General features: G+C 35.1%; 1 protein-coding gene across 1 annotated transcript in view; it reads left to right on the top strand.

Annotated features, from left to right (window-relative positions):
* Nucleotides 1-9,099, top strand: part of LOC123527450 (uncharacterized) — an 89,480-nt gene extending 80,381 nt beyond the window's left edge. The window contains exons 2-4 of the mRNA XM_045306908.2: nucleotides 2,916-3,029; nucleotides 4,015-4,150; nucleotides 6,711-9,099. Of these exons, the coding sequence (XP_045162843.1) occupies nucleotides 2,955-3,029; nucleotides 4,015-4,150; nucleotides 6,711-7,102 (603 nt within the window). The 5' untranslated portion in view covers nucleotides 2,916-2,954 and the 3' untranslated portion in view covers nucleotides 7,103-9,099. The remainder of the gene's footprint in view (nucleotides 1-2,915; nucleotides 3,030-4,014; nucleotides 4,151-6,710) is intronic.
* The last annotated feature ends 5,816 nt before the right edge of the window (nucleotides 9,100-14,915 follow it).

Consider the following 14,915-nt stretch of genomic DNA (forward strand, 5'->3'; position numbering starts at 1 on the left):
TTTTTTCAAAATTTAAAGAAAATATTCTTCACTATGGGTATTTTTCAATGAAAAAAGTTCACAAAAGTAAATATGAAACTTTTTTTTTTCATTTGTACCCATTATTGTAAGGATAGAGTATTACAAATATGACTATGATATCAAATAAGGATATAATAAAATCTGTAAAAAGAAAAAACCGTATTGTGCTGCCTGGATGTATATTTTGGTTGGTATTTCTAAAAAAGCAGAAAATTATGAAAATATTGAAAAATCGCTGGCAGTTTCAGCAACAGTGTGTGTTCAAAACAATTTTTCACAAAAAACAAGCCTGGTGACCTATTGTTTTTATTTGTTCATTGTTTTCAGCATAAATTTTCCTATCATATATGTGAATTTAAAAAATTCTATGAAAGGAAAAAAACTATAGGAATTCTCTTTAAAAAAACAACTAAATTTACTATAGAAGATATACATTCTGGAAGTAAACAACGTTTATTTTTTCCGTTGCCATCAGTTTGATTCTTTTTTCTTTTTTTTCATTGTAGGCTATATGTGGTTTACATGAGCCTTGTCCTTTGCGACATACCGTTTCTATCTCTAAAAGTGTCTTAGCCAAAGGTTAATATCCGACAGGGCAAAGGTCTTTCTTCCCTGATTATCTTAAAATAGGGAGAGACATAGAAACTGATTACTTTTATTGTCGAAAATACACTCAGGAGAGAGTTTGGGACTTAGGCAGAACACTAATTGTCTTTTTGCAGAAATAACGTCATTCATTTTTCATGAATTACGACGCAAATCAACAACAACAAAAAGTGCTTTATGTAAATTGATCTTTGAAGTTTTGACGGTATATTTATTAACTGCGACAAAGATGTCGTTTAATCTTGGGTTTCTTTTTTTAATCTCTGAATTTTTAAGTTAATTACATTTTGATATAATATCATTTTAAAACGCGTTGATTAAGCAAAATAATGTAGTAGACAAATGCTTGGAAAACTTATACGATATTGTAAACACTTATACTCAGTAATTATATTTGGCCAGCATACCAAACCGAAAATCAAATCCATATATCAATCAGCATTATAAAAATCTTCATATTTTATTTGTTTTGTTTTTTTTATGATTTAAGATATCAATTAATCTAATGCGATCTTGCTGAGCGCGCACTTGTTGATTTAATGGGCGCATTAATTTTCAAGATTTCAGTTTGCAGAAACGGAGATAGAGTGAATTAATGAGATAGTTCGCAAAATTAATGGCAACTCCTGTCTTCCCACACATTTAAAGAAAAGAAATCGTGACCGTTGATGAAAAATACGGTAATACAAATATCATATCTCTTCTCAGATATGAGTTAACTATTACATTGAATGATGATCAGATCTTGAACCCACAAGTGTATATATGATATACACTGGTGCATTCAATACATGGACATTTTGTCAGTTTTTCGATTTCTAGAAAAAAGATGCTGGTATTTGATATGCATATTCTTTCAAATTAACAAATGTTCGTTACTGATTTCTTCAAGATATTGTCTAAGAAAATTATTTATATTTGTGACCTTTGCTACTAGAGAATGTAAAGCGACCACCAATGCTGATGAGAAAGTGATGAAAGTAGATCTAGTTGACCAACGAGTTTTGGTTAACAGTACGAAACTGAATAAAATCGGTGTAAAATTGTTGTTCAGCCGTTTAGCAGTGGTGGATAAGACAAAACATCCCCAACAAAAATACAGACTATATCTTCTTGTAGGTCTCATCGCGACTGAGAAAGGTTCACTCATCAATGTTTATTTAAAAGATTTTGAAAATAAATGTGCTTTCATGAGTATGATTACTCAGCAAATCTTTCAATGCAACAATCAGTTTTTCTCTTACCGTTATCCAAAACGTAACCTGAAGAACAGTTTCTGAAATCTGGCATAAATTTGTTAAATAAAATTTATTGTCACAAAGAAATGCATAAAAAAGACCACATTTTCAGCCATCTTATAATTTTATCCATTATACATTTTTAATTAAAAATCAAACACAAAAAAAATGCATAAAATTATTTTCTTTTTTTTTTAACCTGAAAACTGATTTTAACAAAAAGAAATCACAGAACATACAAGAATACCATTTTTTTTTAGTAAAATGCTAACCTGTTTGAGGACATTTTTGGGAATGACATATAAATAGCTTTAACTTGTGTCAATCTAATAAAGCTTCGTTGTTGGTGTTGTTGTTGTTGCTATGACACCGGGTCAAAAGTTCAGACAAACTCCGATAAATGCGGGGATGAAAGGGGGGGGGGGGGTGGAGACGGTTAACATTGTTAGTTATACTTAGATATACACTGTCTTACGCCAAAATAAAGAAAAATAATTTCATTCAAGAATTGGATTTTTTTTTTGTAGTGCATACGAAATGAACGACAGGGATCCGCAAATTATGTTTATTTTGCCTATCATATTCTGTCGTTCATTTCGCATGAACTCCGACACCGTTTTCATGTAATATGCAGTGAATTTTTTCATATGTCACCCCGTGCACAGATGTATTCTGGTAGGAGATGTTACATAAAAACATAACATGTACCCTTGATCATGTATATTTTATGTCTGTACATTTGGAATATACATGTTTAAAGTCTTTGAACTGAAGAGTAAAGGAACAAAGACATGTTTACCATTCTCACCTATATGAACGGAAATACGATGTTGCTAAATGGATGTATCAGTTTGCAGAAGATACGTTAATTAATGGGAAAGTGCCGTTAAACATGATAACATCGCCAGTCGCTCTCCGAGACAAGACATGGACAACAGATTTGTTTTCATATCAGTAAAATATTAAGTAGAGATCGTGTAATTGAGAAGTTGAACCCTCAAATAAGTTTAAAAAGTAATATATTAAGTACCTTATAATCTGCATCTTCAGGTACTGACAGTTTGAGAACTCGGTGAACGCGTGAACATCATGCTACCGCCGTTGGATAAAGTCATAGCCGGACTGGTCGTGCTATGTCTACATTACAGCTTCGCAAACGACGTGGTAAGTACTTTATTATTATAAAAATGCATTTTGATAAATTAAATTTCTTAAAGAAACACAATAAACCAACGGTATGATTCTATGTTTCTTTGATGATAATTTTACGTTCTTTTAGGTGTAAGAGTTTTACAATTGCCTAAGACTACAGTTATATGTTCTAATATAGGCACTATACACTGCTGTAATTTTGTATGCATTTCCAAACAAAAGAATACCTGCACTTAACAGTGCTATTTCACTAATAAAATAATGCCGTAATGAATAACGGACTGACCCGCTCTTTTTCACCATCTTAGACTGAATCACATGCGTATGAAAATAGTTTTCTAAATGGCTTGCAAACAGGCAAAACTCAACAACCTGTAGACGTGGCACGATATGCATATTTTGACATTCATATTTTATCATTTTTAATAAGTCTGCTGCATGTATATTTGGTATCTTCTTTTTAGAAATGTCATTTAATTTATTCAAAACTTCATCGATATTTAGCGCCAAACAAAGAAACTATTTGCCGTGTAACAACCAAGTGTATCAGTAATCCGACCAGTAAACAATGAAATCTTATTATCCCGGATGTCATATTTTAGTTATTATACAAATTATAACCATGTTGTATTGGAAACATGTCATATTTCAGTTAAAGAATCAATCATAATAATTTTATCTGAAGAGCATGTCATATTTCAGTTATTGGACGAAGCATAATTATGTTATCTTGGAATCATGTCATATTTCAGTTATTAGACGAAACATAATCATGTTATCTTGGAATCATGTCATATTTCAGTTACTGGACGAAGCATAATCATGTTATCTTGAAATCATGTCAAATTTCAGTTATTGTACGAAGCATAATCATCAACGGTTATCTTGAAAGCATGTCAGTTATTGGACAAAGCATAATCTTTTCTAAGAAGCATGTCATATTTCAGTTATTGAACGAAGCAAAATCATGTTTTCTTGGAATCATGTCTTATTTCAGTTATCCGACACAGCATCTATGCAAGACGATGTTCAGGAAATGGACAAACGTAGACTGGATTCAATTTCTGCTCATGGACTAAGTGGCTTTGCTAAACGTAGGTTCGACAGCATAGCTGATTACAGAGGATTTTCTGGTAAGAAACTGACCCTTTACCTACTGTTAACAGTCAGACCATAATTGTAGGTTTTATTATGACTATCTAACTTTTGGTGGTGGTCGAAGACCCATAGAACCCCTCCGGGCATTATTACAGATATGGACGGGTACCTGAGTTGTCTCTCACTAATCTGCCGTAAGCCTGATGGATAGCTTCCTCACATGAAATAAGTATACCCCTCAAGGTTTCGAACTTACAGCGACAAGAGGCGATTGAGCCAAAGTAAGCGAAATTAACCACACGGTCATAGATGGCTCATACTAACCCCCTAGATATTGGTGTATAATTAGACTGTTTATTCCTTAGTTTAATTATGAGCCGGGTCTGACTATTTGGCCCTTAAATTATCAATCACACTACTGCACCTTCATTTCTTCACTAATCGTTAGAATGTCAATACCCATTTTATCTTAGTCATAGCGGATATTTGAAATTCATTGGGAGTTACTTTCCCTTGATTCCGATAATGCTGTAGCTTTTTGTTTTTCTTTGTAAAACGTCAGCGGGTACTTCTTTAGAATTTGTTTCGTGATTTTGCTTTTAGTGGCCCGCCGTTCCTTTGGACAATTGCTAATTCTGTGATCATGATCTTTCAGCGATGTGTGAAAATGGTAATTTTAGTCAAGAGTTTGAATAAACAGTTACTATGACCAATGTGCACTCTTTGACAGGTGTTTGTATAACGATATACCAAACACATATTTGTACTTACATTTCACTTTAAAACTATACGCTGTGATGTTGTAGCGGTGTAGGATTCCGAAATGCGCATAAAACGATATCTATGCTGAAAAAAAAAAAACAAACAAAAAAAAACACACACACACACACACAAAGAAAAGAAAACCGAACGGTGTTCGCTCATTGGTTCAAAATGTCTGGTAGCCAGCTAGCTTGTCTGAAAGCCAACCGGTCTTAATTTTCGCTGGTATGAAGTTCAGCCCTGGCCGCAGATCCGCTTAGTCGTCTATCAAAAGGACAGGTGATCTGCTAGTCCGAAAGTCAACATTCATAGCAGATCTGCCCAAGTTGTCCAAATGCCCACCAGTCTAGAGAATGGCTATTCCGAAAGTGGACTGGTCCAAAAAGGTCATCTTTTAAGTCTAAACATATCATAGGATTATGGTTAGGGCAAGGAAGAGAGTCACATTTCAGTTTAGATACAGGGTTAGATTAAATGTTACCTTGTTCTTCAATTTCCGATTTCGGACTGTCGGGTAACCGAACTACTGGACCTTCGGCTTAGTCGACTTCTTAATACCGGACTAGGGGCCTCCTAGGCCGAACGGCTGACGTCATTGGCTTCAAATTACTTGACCTTGTCCTACTTTCCACAAAATATCCATACATTTGCTTCAAGAAAACGAAAAGAAAAAGGGGTGTTGAATAGTATGCAGTGAAATGCAAGTCAAATGAAGTCAGGTACCCTCATATTGCCGCATTTCAGAAAGCGGTCCGCAGAATAAACACCCTACTTTCGTTTTCTAGTAATTAACTCGAAAACATGCGATAATTAGCATGAAAAGTGTCTTATTATACGTAAATTTCATTACACTAGTGAAAAAATGCCCATTTGCCCCCGGTTTACGCGCAAAAGCGCAAAAAAAACGGAAAATTAGAATCTATTTTTAGGGACTTCTTTCGAAACCGTTGCCGACTTCACAGCGGAAGCACATCTTTGACCGAATAACTGCTATATAACCTATATTATGAGGCTAAACTAAACACTTGAGTTTAGCACTGGTGGGAAATATCTGGGAACATCAGGAAACGATGTACACGGTATTTGAATCCAGTTGTTGAATTACCGATATAATGTGATGATTATAGCTATTTCAAGCAAATATGGTCGGATTTCTGTTATCTGATGGTTACAATGACATCATGTTAGCTTTATAAAAATCTAATATTGCAGAGAGTAAAGTACATTTGGGCCGCGCCATGAGAACACCAACATAGTGCGCAGGCTGGTCTAGATCCATGCTGGTCGCAAAACCACTATGTTTGTTTTCTCAAAGCGCGGCTCATTTGTTTCATTTTCATCTTTGGCGTTTTTTTTTTAAACAAGTCAACGATTGTTTTTATTCCGTTTAAGGTATGTCGACGAAAATTTATGCTAGTAATGACTGATGTAAAGTAATAGTCTGTGAATAAAATTGTTAAAGATAAAGAATAATAAAATCATTTGCTTAGTTTCTATAAACAACTCAAAAACATTTCTCAACCTTGACTTGTTCCTCGGGATATCAATTTTTACATTAATTTCCTAAAAATTAGTTTATACTTCCGCTTTTCCTCCAAAGGCAAAGCCGTGGGCTGTGCTGTAATATCGTAATAGTTTAGTACTGTGTGAATGCTTGACTTTTCAAACCCGAAACATTCTTACTTTTGGTAACTATGGCAATAGCATGTATTGCCAATTAACCAACGCTTTCTCTGCTTTTTAAAAAAAACCTGATTAACTTGATTGTTATACAAATGTATTAAGGTTGTGCAGGAAATATTTATAGATCTACAACCTTTTTGTCATTTTCAGGATTTGCAGACAAACGACCATTCGACTCTCTCTACCGAGGCAGATTAAACGGCTTCGTCAAGCGTCCATTCGATTCAATCCAAGATGGCAACCTTCGTGGCTTTGTTAAACGACGTCTTGACAGTATCGGCAATTATGGCGGACTTTCAGGGTTTACCAAGAAATCACTAGATTCAATCAACAGAGGTGGACTCGATGGATTTGTAAAGCGACCCATGGATTCAATCTACCGCGGCGGTCTGAACGGATTTGTGAAAAGGCCAATGGATTCAATCTACAGGGGCGGTTTGAATGGCTTCGTCAAGCGTCGACTTGACTCGATCGGGAGCAGTGGTTTGAGCGGATTTGTAAAGCGTGATGGCGAAAACGCCGAGGGCGAAGTCACAGATTAGAGTCGAATGATTTCATTTCAACAATTTCGTAAAAATAGTTTTAAAAAGTATAAATTTTCAAAAGATACTATATTTGACACACCATATTTTTGTAAGACGAGTACTTGTATATGTTTAAGAAGGTATATTGTACGACCATTTAGAACAGTGCACAGATCACAAAGTAGTATCACTTTCATCATGTTCACGTCAATACATGTAACAAAATTACAACTTGACATATTCTTTTAATGATTTTGAAAAAAGTAATCTATTTCGTTTGCGGTTAAAAATGACAAAAATCTTTCCGAGTTCATGCACAAAATAAAAAAAATAGAAAAAAATGCAAGCAAGATTCGGTTTGAAATTCATTGCAGTGTACATATTTTATTGTTTTTCTTTGTTTGCTTATTTCACTATGTGTATCATTTGGTGTTTGTTTGGAATTCAAGTTCGTGGAATATACAGTTCTTATTTCTGTGAAGTGATCCATTTCATGAAGTCATTTAGAACAAAAATTAGAACTTGTAATAGGTTAAAGTTATTTCACAAAAATCGTTATTCCAAGCATCCTTATCGACCAAAAAAATATATTATTATAGTAATGTTAAATCATTGACTAGAGGAAACCGTTTTGAGGCAAGAATTTAAAGCCTGTAGCATTACTTAGCCTATTTTACAGCCTATGAACTTATGAACCTTTGTGAAAGTGACCGAAGAATTTTTTGTGATATGAACATTTAAGGTATACATTTTTTTTTTTTTGGTTTCGTTTTAGAATACATGTCCCTTTTTTTCGAGCATGATTTTTTGGTATTTCAAACTGATAAGATAACATCCAACACAGGACTATAGTTTTGTGGAATTGTTCAGAGGAACATGTATAAGACAGGACGATTTCGTCCACGGATCAAGACTCCACCAACACGTTGCTATGTATACCACAACGCGTTTGCAATGACTCAATTCTATCAAGCGCAACATATGTTGTTGTTTTTTTTTATTTCTTTACACAAGGCTGATCAAGATTTTTTCTCTAATTTTGAAGGGTACTTTTTGCTTCTTTTTGAACAATAATTGAAGTAGTTAAAATGAAAATTTTAGAATCTTCTGAATACTAAGATTGGTTTTAAAAAGACATAAAACTTAATATATCATTAAATAAAAATTCTAACACTTAAGAGTTTCATTTATATAAACAAAGAAGGATTTTGTCGTGTGCTGTCTTGTTATTAATACACTTTTCGCAAAATGGACTACTTTTGGCTATTCCGGCTAAAAACGATTTCCAGATTAGTATCCCTTCCTGGCGTAATTCGAACGTGTCAGAATGGAAATAGTTTTATTTAGATGCATTCGACCTTCGTGATAAGATTACTACGCATCTGAACTCAAAACCGTGTTTTATTTGCCAACAAAGCACGCAAAACTAAAATCTATTTCCCAAATAAAGATTTTTTAAAACAGTTCAATGATATTCATATAAGACAGGTTTTAATGTTTAGGTATTTATCAGACTTCATTCAACACGCTGTGAAATTTCTATTTAGCTCATGGTTTACAGTCATGGTATTTAGGTACACGATAAAATACAATTTTAGAGTAATTTAAGGTAATTATTTATTTTTAATTAATTAAACCTTTAGATTTTTTTCATGCACATGCGTTTCAAAAGCTCTCTCTTTACGTAAACACAAAACATTAATTTTATCTGATCCATCTGTTTGGCAGTTAATTGAGGGTGCAGTGACTGAAACATAAAGGAAAATTGCACTATTGCACTATACAGACAAGTCATTAGAATGGATTAAATTAACATTTTTGTCTTCAGCGCGAATTTTTTAAGCGTCTGGCCAATGACTAATTTATTACTTTTCACCTTTGAAATGGCACTTTAATATTTCTTTTATTTGGACTTTTTGGGAGATAAATATAGAGGTCAGCAGTTTCTGTTATAAAATCAAAAGTAATGTTAACTTTTTTATATCAAATAAACTTTCCACACATATATTGCTTGATTCTGTATCAATTTTATTTTAATCCAGCCAGCAAATGTGTCGGCGCTGTAATGGTGACATTATTGTTATGTTGGAATTCAAGGTGAAGGACGAATGATTTCAGACATAGTGTCATTTATCAAATCGTCACGGAGAACATACGCCCCGCCCGAGGATCGAACTCACGACCCTGCGATCCGTAGACAGACGCTCTCCCTATTGCGCTAAGCGGGCGGGTAAACAAAGACAAACGACAATTTCCGTCCGTTTACATATCTTACGTATGCGATTTCGGAAGCCTTCGGCCATAGTTCATTACAACACGGGTATGCCGAAATCGCATATGAAAAATACGTAAACAAGCGGAAATTGCCGATTGTTTTTTACGGATTCACTACTTTAAGAAACATGTACTTAGTCTTCTGGCTACACTTTGCCGGTGGACGAATATCTCAGAGACCGAAGATTTACACTTCTTCAGACATGTGCGGGCAGTCGGTAAAACCACTCTCCTTCCTGTGCCAGTTGGATATCTTCCCCACATGAACATCCTAAAGTCCAACCGCAGACTCGAGTACACAGTGATATGGGACATACCATTGTCAACAACTATGCAGCCATGGAGCAACATCACATCAGTTGCGGCAGCTTTGGAAATGACTCACAACAGTCCAACTTGTATTTTGTAAGATCCATTTTAACATATGAATGAAAGGTTTGTCAGTATGTCTTGACTAATCTGTGGCAAACCTCTCATTTTTCGCTGTACGATAAAGCCTGTATCTTGCAGATGAAACACTTCTTTAACTTACTTTTATGAAAAAGCTCCTAACGCTCACTTTGTTTTAGATAAACATGCAGTTACTTGCTTTGAATTATACATGAGGCATTACTCAAAACTGTTTCCGTTACCGTGCAATTTAGCGCAAGTTGTATCGTAGTAACCAGTCACCTTTCCACTGGCAGCTGCACAACTGTGTTGTTTCATAGGTAGTGTCTAGCTGTCTATTAAAATGTTAATTATTAAGAGTGAACGTCATGAGGGTCAAGGTCATCTATACATAGGTCTTACCACAACGTTTGTTGAGTCAATGCGAGTATGATTATAATTGGGTCATTTATGTGGACTGTTTTACCAAATTTAAGTTCGAAGGTGAAGGTCATTTACATAAAGATCTGCTTGTAAGACTGGCCACAAGAATTGTTGAGTGCGAGTATGAACTAGATCGGGTCATTAATGTGGGATGTAGGCAATCTAGTTCGTACGGACGGTAGGACAATCGGACAGTTCAATCACTAAGCCCGGAAGCATAACAAGAGCTGCCCATATTGACAGCGCACTCCACTATTCGGCGATTTGACAGTAAAATGCAGATGATGATTATAAAGAAATATTTTTTTAATTTCAAGTCATTATCTTTTAAAATACTAAAGACACGTCTATAAATGAAGCTTTCGGAAAAATTTAACATGAAAATAATTCCAAGTATAACAACTTGGTGACCTTGACCTTGGGTATAAGGAGCCAGTCCCTCAACATACTTTGTTTGTATGCTGGACAATGTTTGTGTGAACTAACAGTAAGATATAAGCAATAGTAACAAAAATATGACAGAAAAACAAAGGTTGCCGAAAAACATTAACCTTTAAACTATCCAATGTATAACACTTTGACCTTGGGTATGAGCCCAGCCCCTGCACATACCTTATTTGCATGCTGAACAATGTTAATGTGAAGTAACAGTAAGTTACAAGCAATAGTAACAAAGAAAAACAAAGTTTGTCGAAAAACTTCAACCAAGAAAGCTCACGCCGACGCCGCTGCGAGTAGAATAGCACCCCTATTCTCCGAATAGTGGAGCTAAAAATATAATAAACGTTAGGTGGCCATATTAGGTTTTTTGAAAACGCATTAAAATACCGCCCAAGGAACATTTCTATGAAGTTGGTCGAGCTGTTTTTAAGTTTAAACGAAATACATATGAACGTGGCCAAACTGTCGGCTGATCATGTTTCTGAATGAAACATCTGAATAGTTTAGTAGACTGCAATCCAAGGAACATTTCTCTTAAAGTTTTATATATCGGGAGAGCAGTTTCTGACAAGATATTCAAAGTTCCAACACTATAGATACGTTCCATTTGGCTTTATTCTCGAAACTGGGCCAGCCAATAGTTTCTTAATTAAGATGTTTTAAGTTCGCACTATATACGTACGTGATGTGACCAAGCAACATTTGGCCTATTTTTTTTCCGGTAACATGCTAACAAAATTAGGGTAGGTAGACCGGATTTTTTTATGAAGCGAGACTTTTCGGATACTATTTTTGTGTCAAAATACGAATACAAATAAGAGGGTTAACCGTTATGCCTTTAGAGCATCAGTAAGTTGTAAAAAATACTCTCCCAAGCCATAAAACCATTTAAGGCATCGCCTACAGTGGCGGCCATTTGACTCAAAATTTTACATGGAAATTTTCATAAAAATAAAAGATGACTAAGTGGTAACAATAAAGTCAATAAATTTGTCATAATTATGTTTTAAATATCTATGTGAACATATGCAAGTAGAAGGATGTGCATTTTACTACCTGTATTATGCCTTTACTCGATATTTTTCTATGACAAAATTTTGCAATTTTATCTGCAGTCAAACTCAATATATATTCAATACATTTCAAAGATAATTACACCCAATTGTAAAGCAGACCGTGAAGAATAAAGTCTTCAGAAATTATTTTGAAATTTTACCTGATTACTGAATTATACACAAAAATCCCAACACCATCAATTTATCCAATTTGTGTTATCTGTTTACACATAATTTACATGTATATAAACAGGTGATATTATAGGATTATGTATAGGTTTACCTGGCTACCTGTGGTCAGTAATGCATGTACAAACAACACTTTAAATTAAATTTACATGGGGTTGTCTTTTTATGTCTAATGCAATAACCAGGAACAATTTCGACAAAAATCCGTAGGAGTTTGCAGTATACATATTGTACCATGAAATTAAATAAATTTTGTCTTTGTAATTATTTTTTATATTGGAGTTCTACTGCACATAAAATTTCAATATTTTGGGGTAATTTTCAGTCTAAACGAGACTCAAATATTTTACAAGCGGCATATGTACTATAAATCATCATATGCTTCTTATGTTGATGATAATTTGACCAGCTGTTAAGGCTTTAGTGCAATTTTCAAGAGAAAAATACTCGGCCTGAAAATATGAACTGATACCGAATTGTGACTGTGGCGATGCCTTAAGGTTGGGCCAAAAATTTAGTGTAGGTCGGGATACCGGAAACAAAGTATTTTTTACGGCTTACAGCAAAGTTTTTGACAAATATATCTTGATACAGGGTCACCCATGGAAGGTTATGGGTGAATTTATTTCAAAATATTATTTGAAGTTCGATATCAAATTCGACAGTCCTAATCCAAAACATTCTCTAGTAACTGGTCGGAAATCCGGCTTTTCAGTCTTGTTGGCATTGTTCTATTGACTCTACTACCAAAGGGACAATCTGATGATATAGGTAAAAACTGTTTCCGATATTTATCGGAAACAATTCTTAGTCTCGAGACATTTGACCTACTAGCCCCAAAAATCGCGTCGACTGAAACCTAGAGTTAGGGATCTACATCTTTCAAACGAAATGTCACCTTGCTAAACTAATTATTGCGCAGTTTTGTAAAATCCATTCATGTTTAGAGTTTTAGACATTTCACGAAAATTACTTTATGACCATATTATATCCTTATAGCCTTTAAAAGTATGATGATCCCAGTTCTGCATGCGACACATTCCTAAATACAATGGAGAATGATTTGGTCAAGTTAACTGAACATCCACCCATGCATACAAGTTACGGACGGAAATAATGAGCTCTGTGTGACATTCAAGCCAAGAGTCATGTTAGGGTGAATATTTCTGCCAAGTTATTTGAATATCCATCTAAGAATAAAAGGTTAAACAAGCAAAGAAACATGACGTTATGTTTTACTTCCAAGTGTGACCTTGATCTTTAAGCTTCGGCGAGTCTTGCACCAACAAATACCGTATTAAATGAACGTTTGTGACAAGTTATTTGAATTTTCTTCCATGCACTGGCCAAGAAAATGATGAAAACTCTTTACTTTCGGGCTTTTCTTTGACCTTTCAGCAAAGTTATTTTTCAAAAAACCTAGGACAGGATTCCTAGTTAAGGTTGATTTTCTCAATATTTGTATCGAAGCAGCTATAAGCTAATATGAACACTCACGACAAAATATCAACTCAACTTAATTAACCCTTACCAAGATATGGCTGCAAAGACTAGCGCTGTCTGAGTCAACTTAATTAACCCTTACCAAGATATGGCTGCAAAGACTAGCGCTGTCCGAGTCAACTTAATTAACCCTTACCAAGATATGGCTGCAAAGACTAGCACTGTCTGCTTAATTAACCCTTACCAAGATATGGCTGCAAAGACTAGCGCTGTCGGAGTCAACTTAATTAACCCTTACCAAGATATGGCTGCAAAGACTAGCGCTGTCGGAGTCAACTTAATTAACCCTTACCAAGATATGGCTGCAAAGACTAGCGCTGTCTGAGTCAACTTAATAAAAGGCAAATTCATTATGGTTTGATGGCAAATGTGATCAAAATTTGCTGTAAGGAACAAGAGAGCAAAATAGACCAAAAGCAAAGTAAAAATAACGTTTGAGGACCAGAAGTTAATGCATTTTGTTATTGCGCGTCAACTAAATTGTCAACGGCTGAATAGACACAGATCGAGGGACAACCAGACCCAGCATATAATACATCCAACTGTTAGAATTAAGAACCTCAGAGGAAAGGGGTCTATGACCGATGCGCCTTTGTACAAACAGTCACTATGACTTCCAACTCAATCATCTCAAAATATATAGGGGTCCTTCACAGTCCATGTGCAATGCAGTGTCAAGTTTGAAAATCGTAGGTCAAGGCATTCTCAAAATATTGTGGGGAAGCTGCTTTTGTACTAAAGGGTCACTCTGACTGTGACTTTTGTATTCAGATTCATTAGCGGTTCACTGCCCAAGAGCAATGAGGATCATAGGTTAAGGTTTCTTTACTAAGAAGAAAGTGTTTTTTACCAACATGTAATTGTGACCTTGACCTCCAATCCTCTGTCCTAGACATGTCATCCACTGTCCATTATCAATCTGTCATCAAAGTTCGAGGATCACAGATCAAAACATTGTTTTCATGAAACAAGAGGGCCATGTATATATCGCTCACAAGTTGATCTGGCCTACTGACCTGTTTTTTGACCCCACATGACCACGAGTTGAATTTGACCTAAAGATCATCAAGACAAACATTCTGATTAAATTTCATTAAGATCTGGTTACAACTGTGGCTCCTAGAGATTACACAAGCTTTTCCTTTGATTTGACCGGGTGACCCAGATTCGAACCTGACCTACAGATTATCAAAACGAACATTCTGACTAATTCTCATGAGTTTCAAACTTAAATTGTGGTTTCTAGAGTGCTGAAAAGATTTTCCTTTGATCTGGCCTAGTGACCTAGTTTTTGACCCCAACTGACCCAGATTCAAACTTTATCTAGAAATGATTAAGAAAAACATTCGACCCAGTTTCATAAAGATTGAGTTACAACTGTGGCCTCTAAAGTGTTCACAAGCTTTTCCTTTGAATTGACCAGGTGACCTAGATTCATAAAGCCAAACTTTCTAACTAACATGACCTAGATTCATAAAGCCAAACTTTCTAAGTTTCATAAATATTGGGACACAAGCTTTTCATTTGATTTGACCAGGTGATCTAGTTTTTGATCC

This window comes from Mercenaria mercenaria, chromosome 14 (assembly GCF_021730395.1).
Source record: "Mercenaria mercenaria strain notata chromosome 14, MADL_Memer_1, whole genome shotgun sequence".
NCBI lineage: Eukaryota > Metazoa > Mollusca > Bivalvia > Venerida > Veneridae > Mercenaria > Mercenaria mercenaria.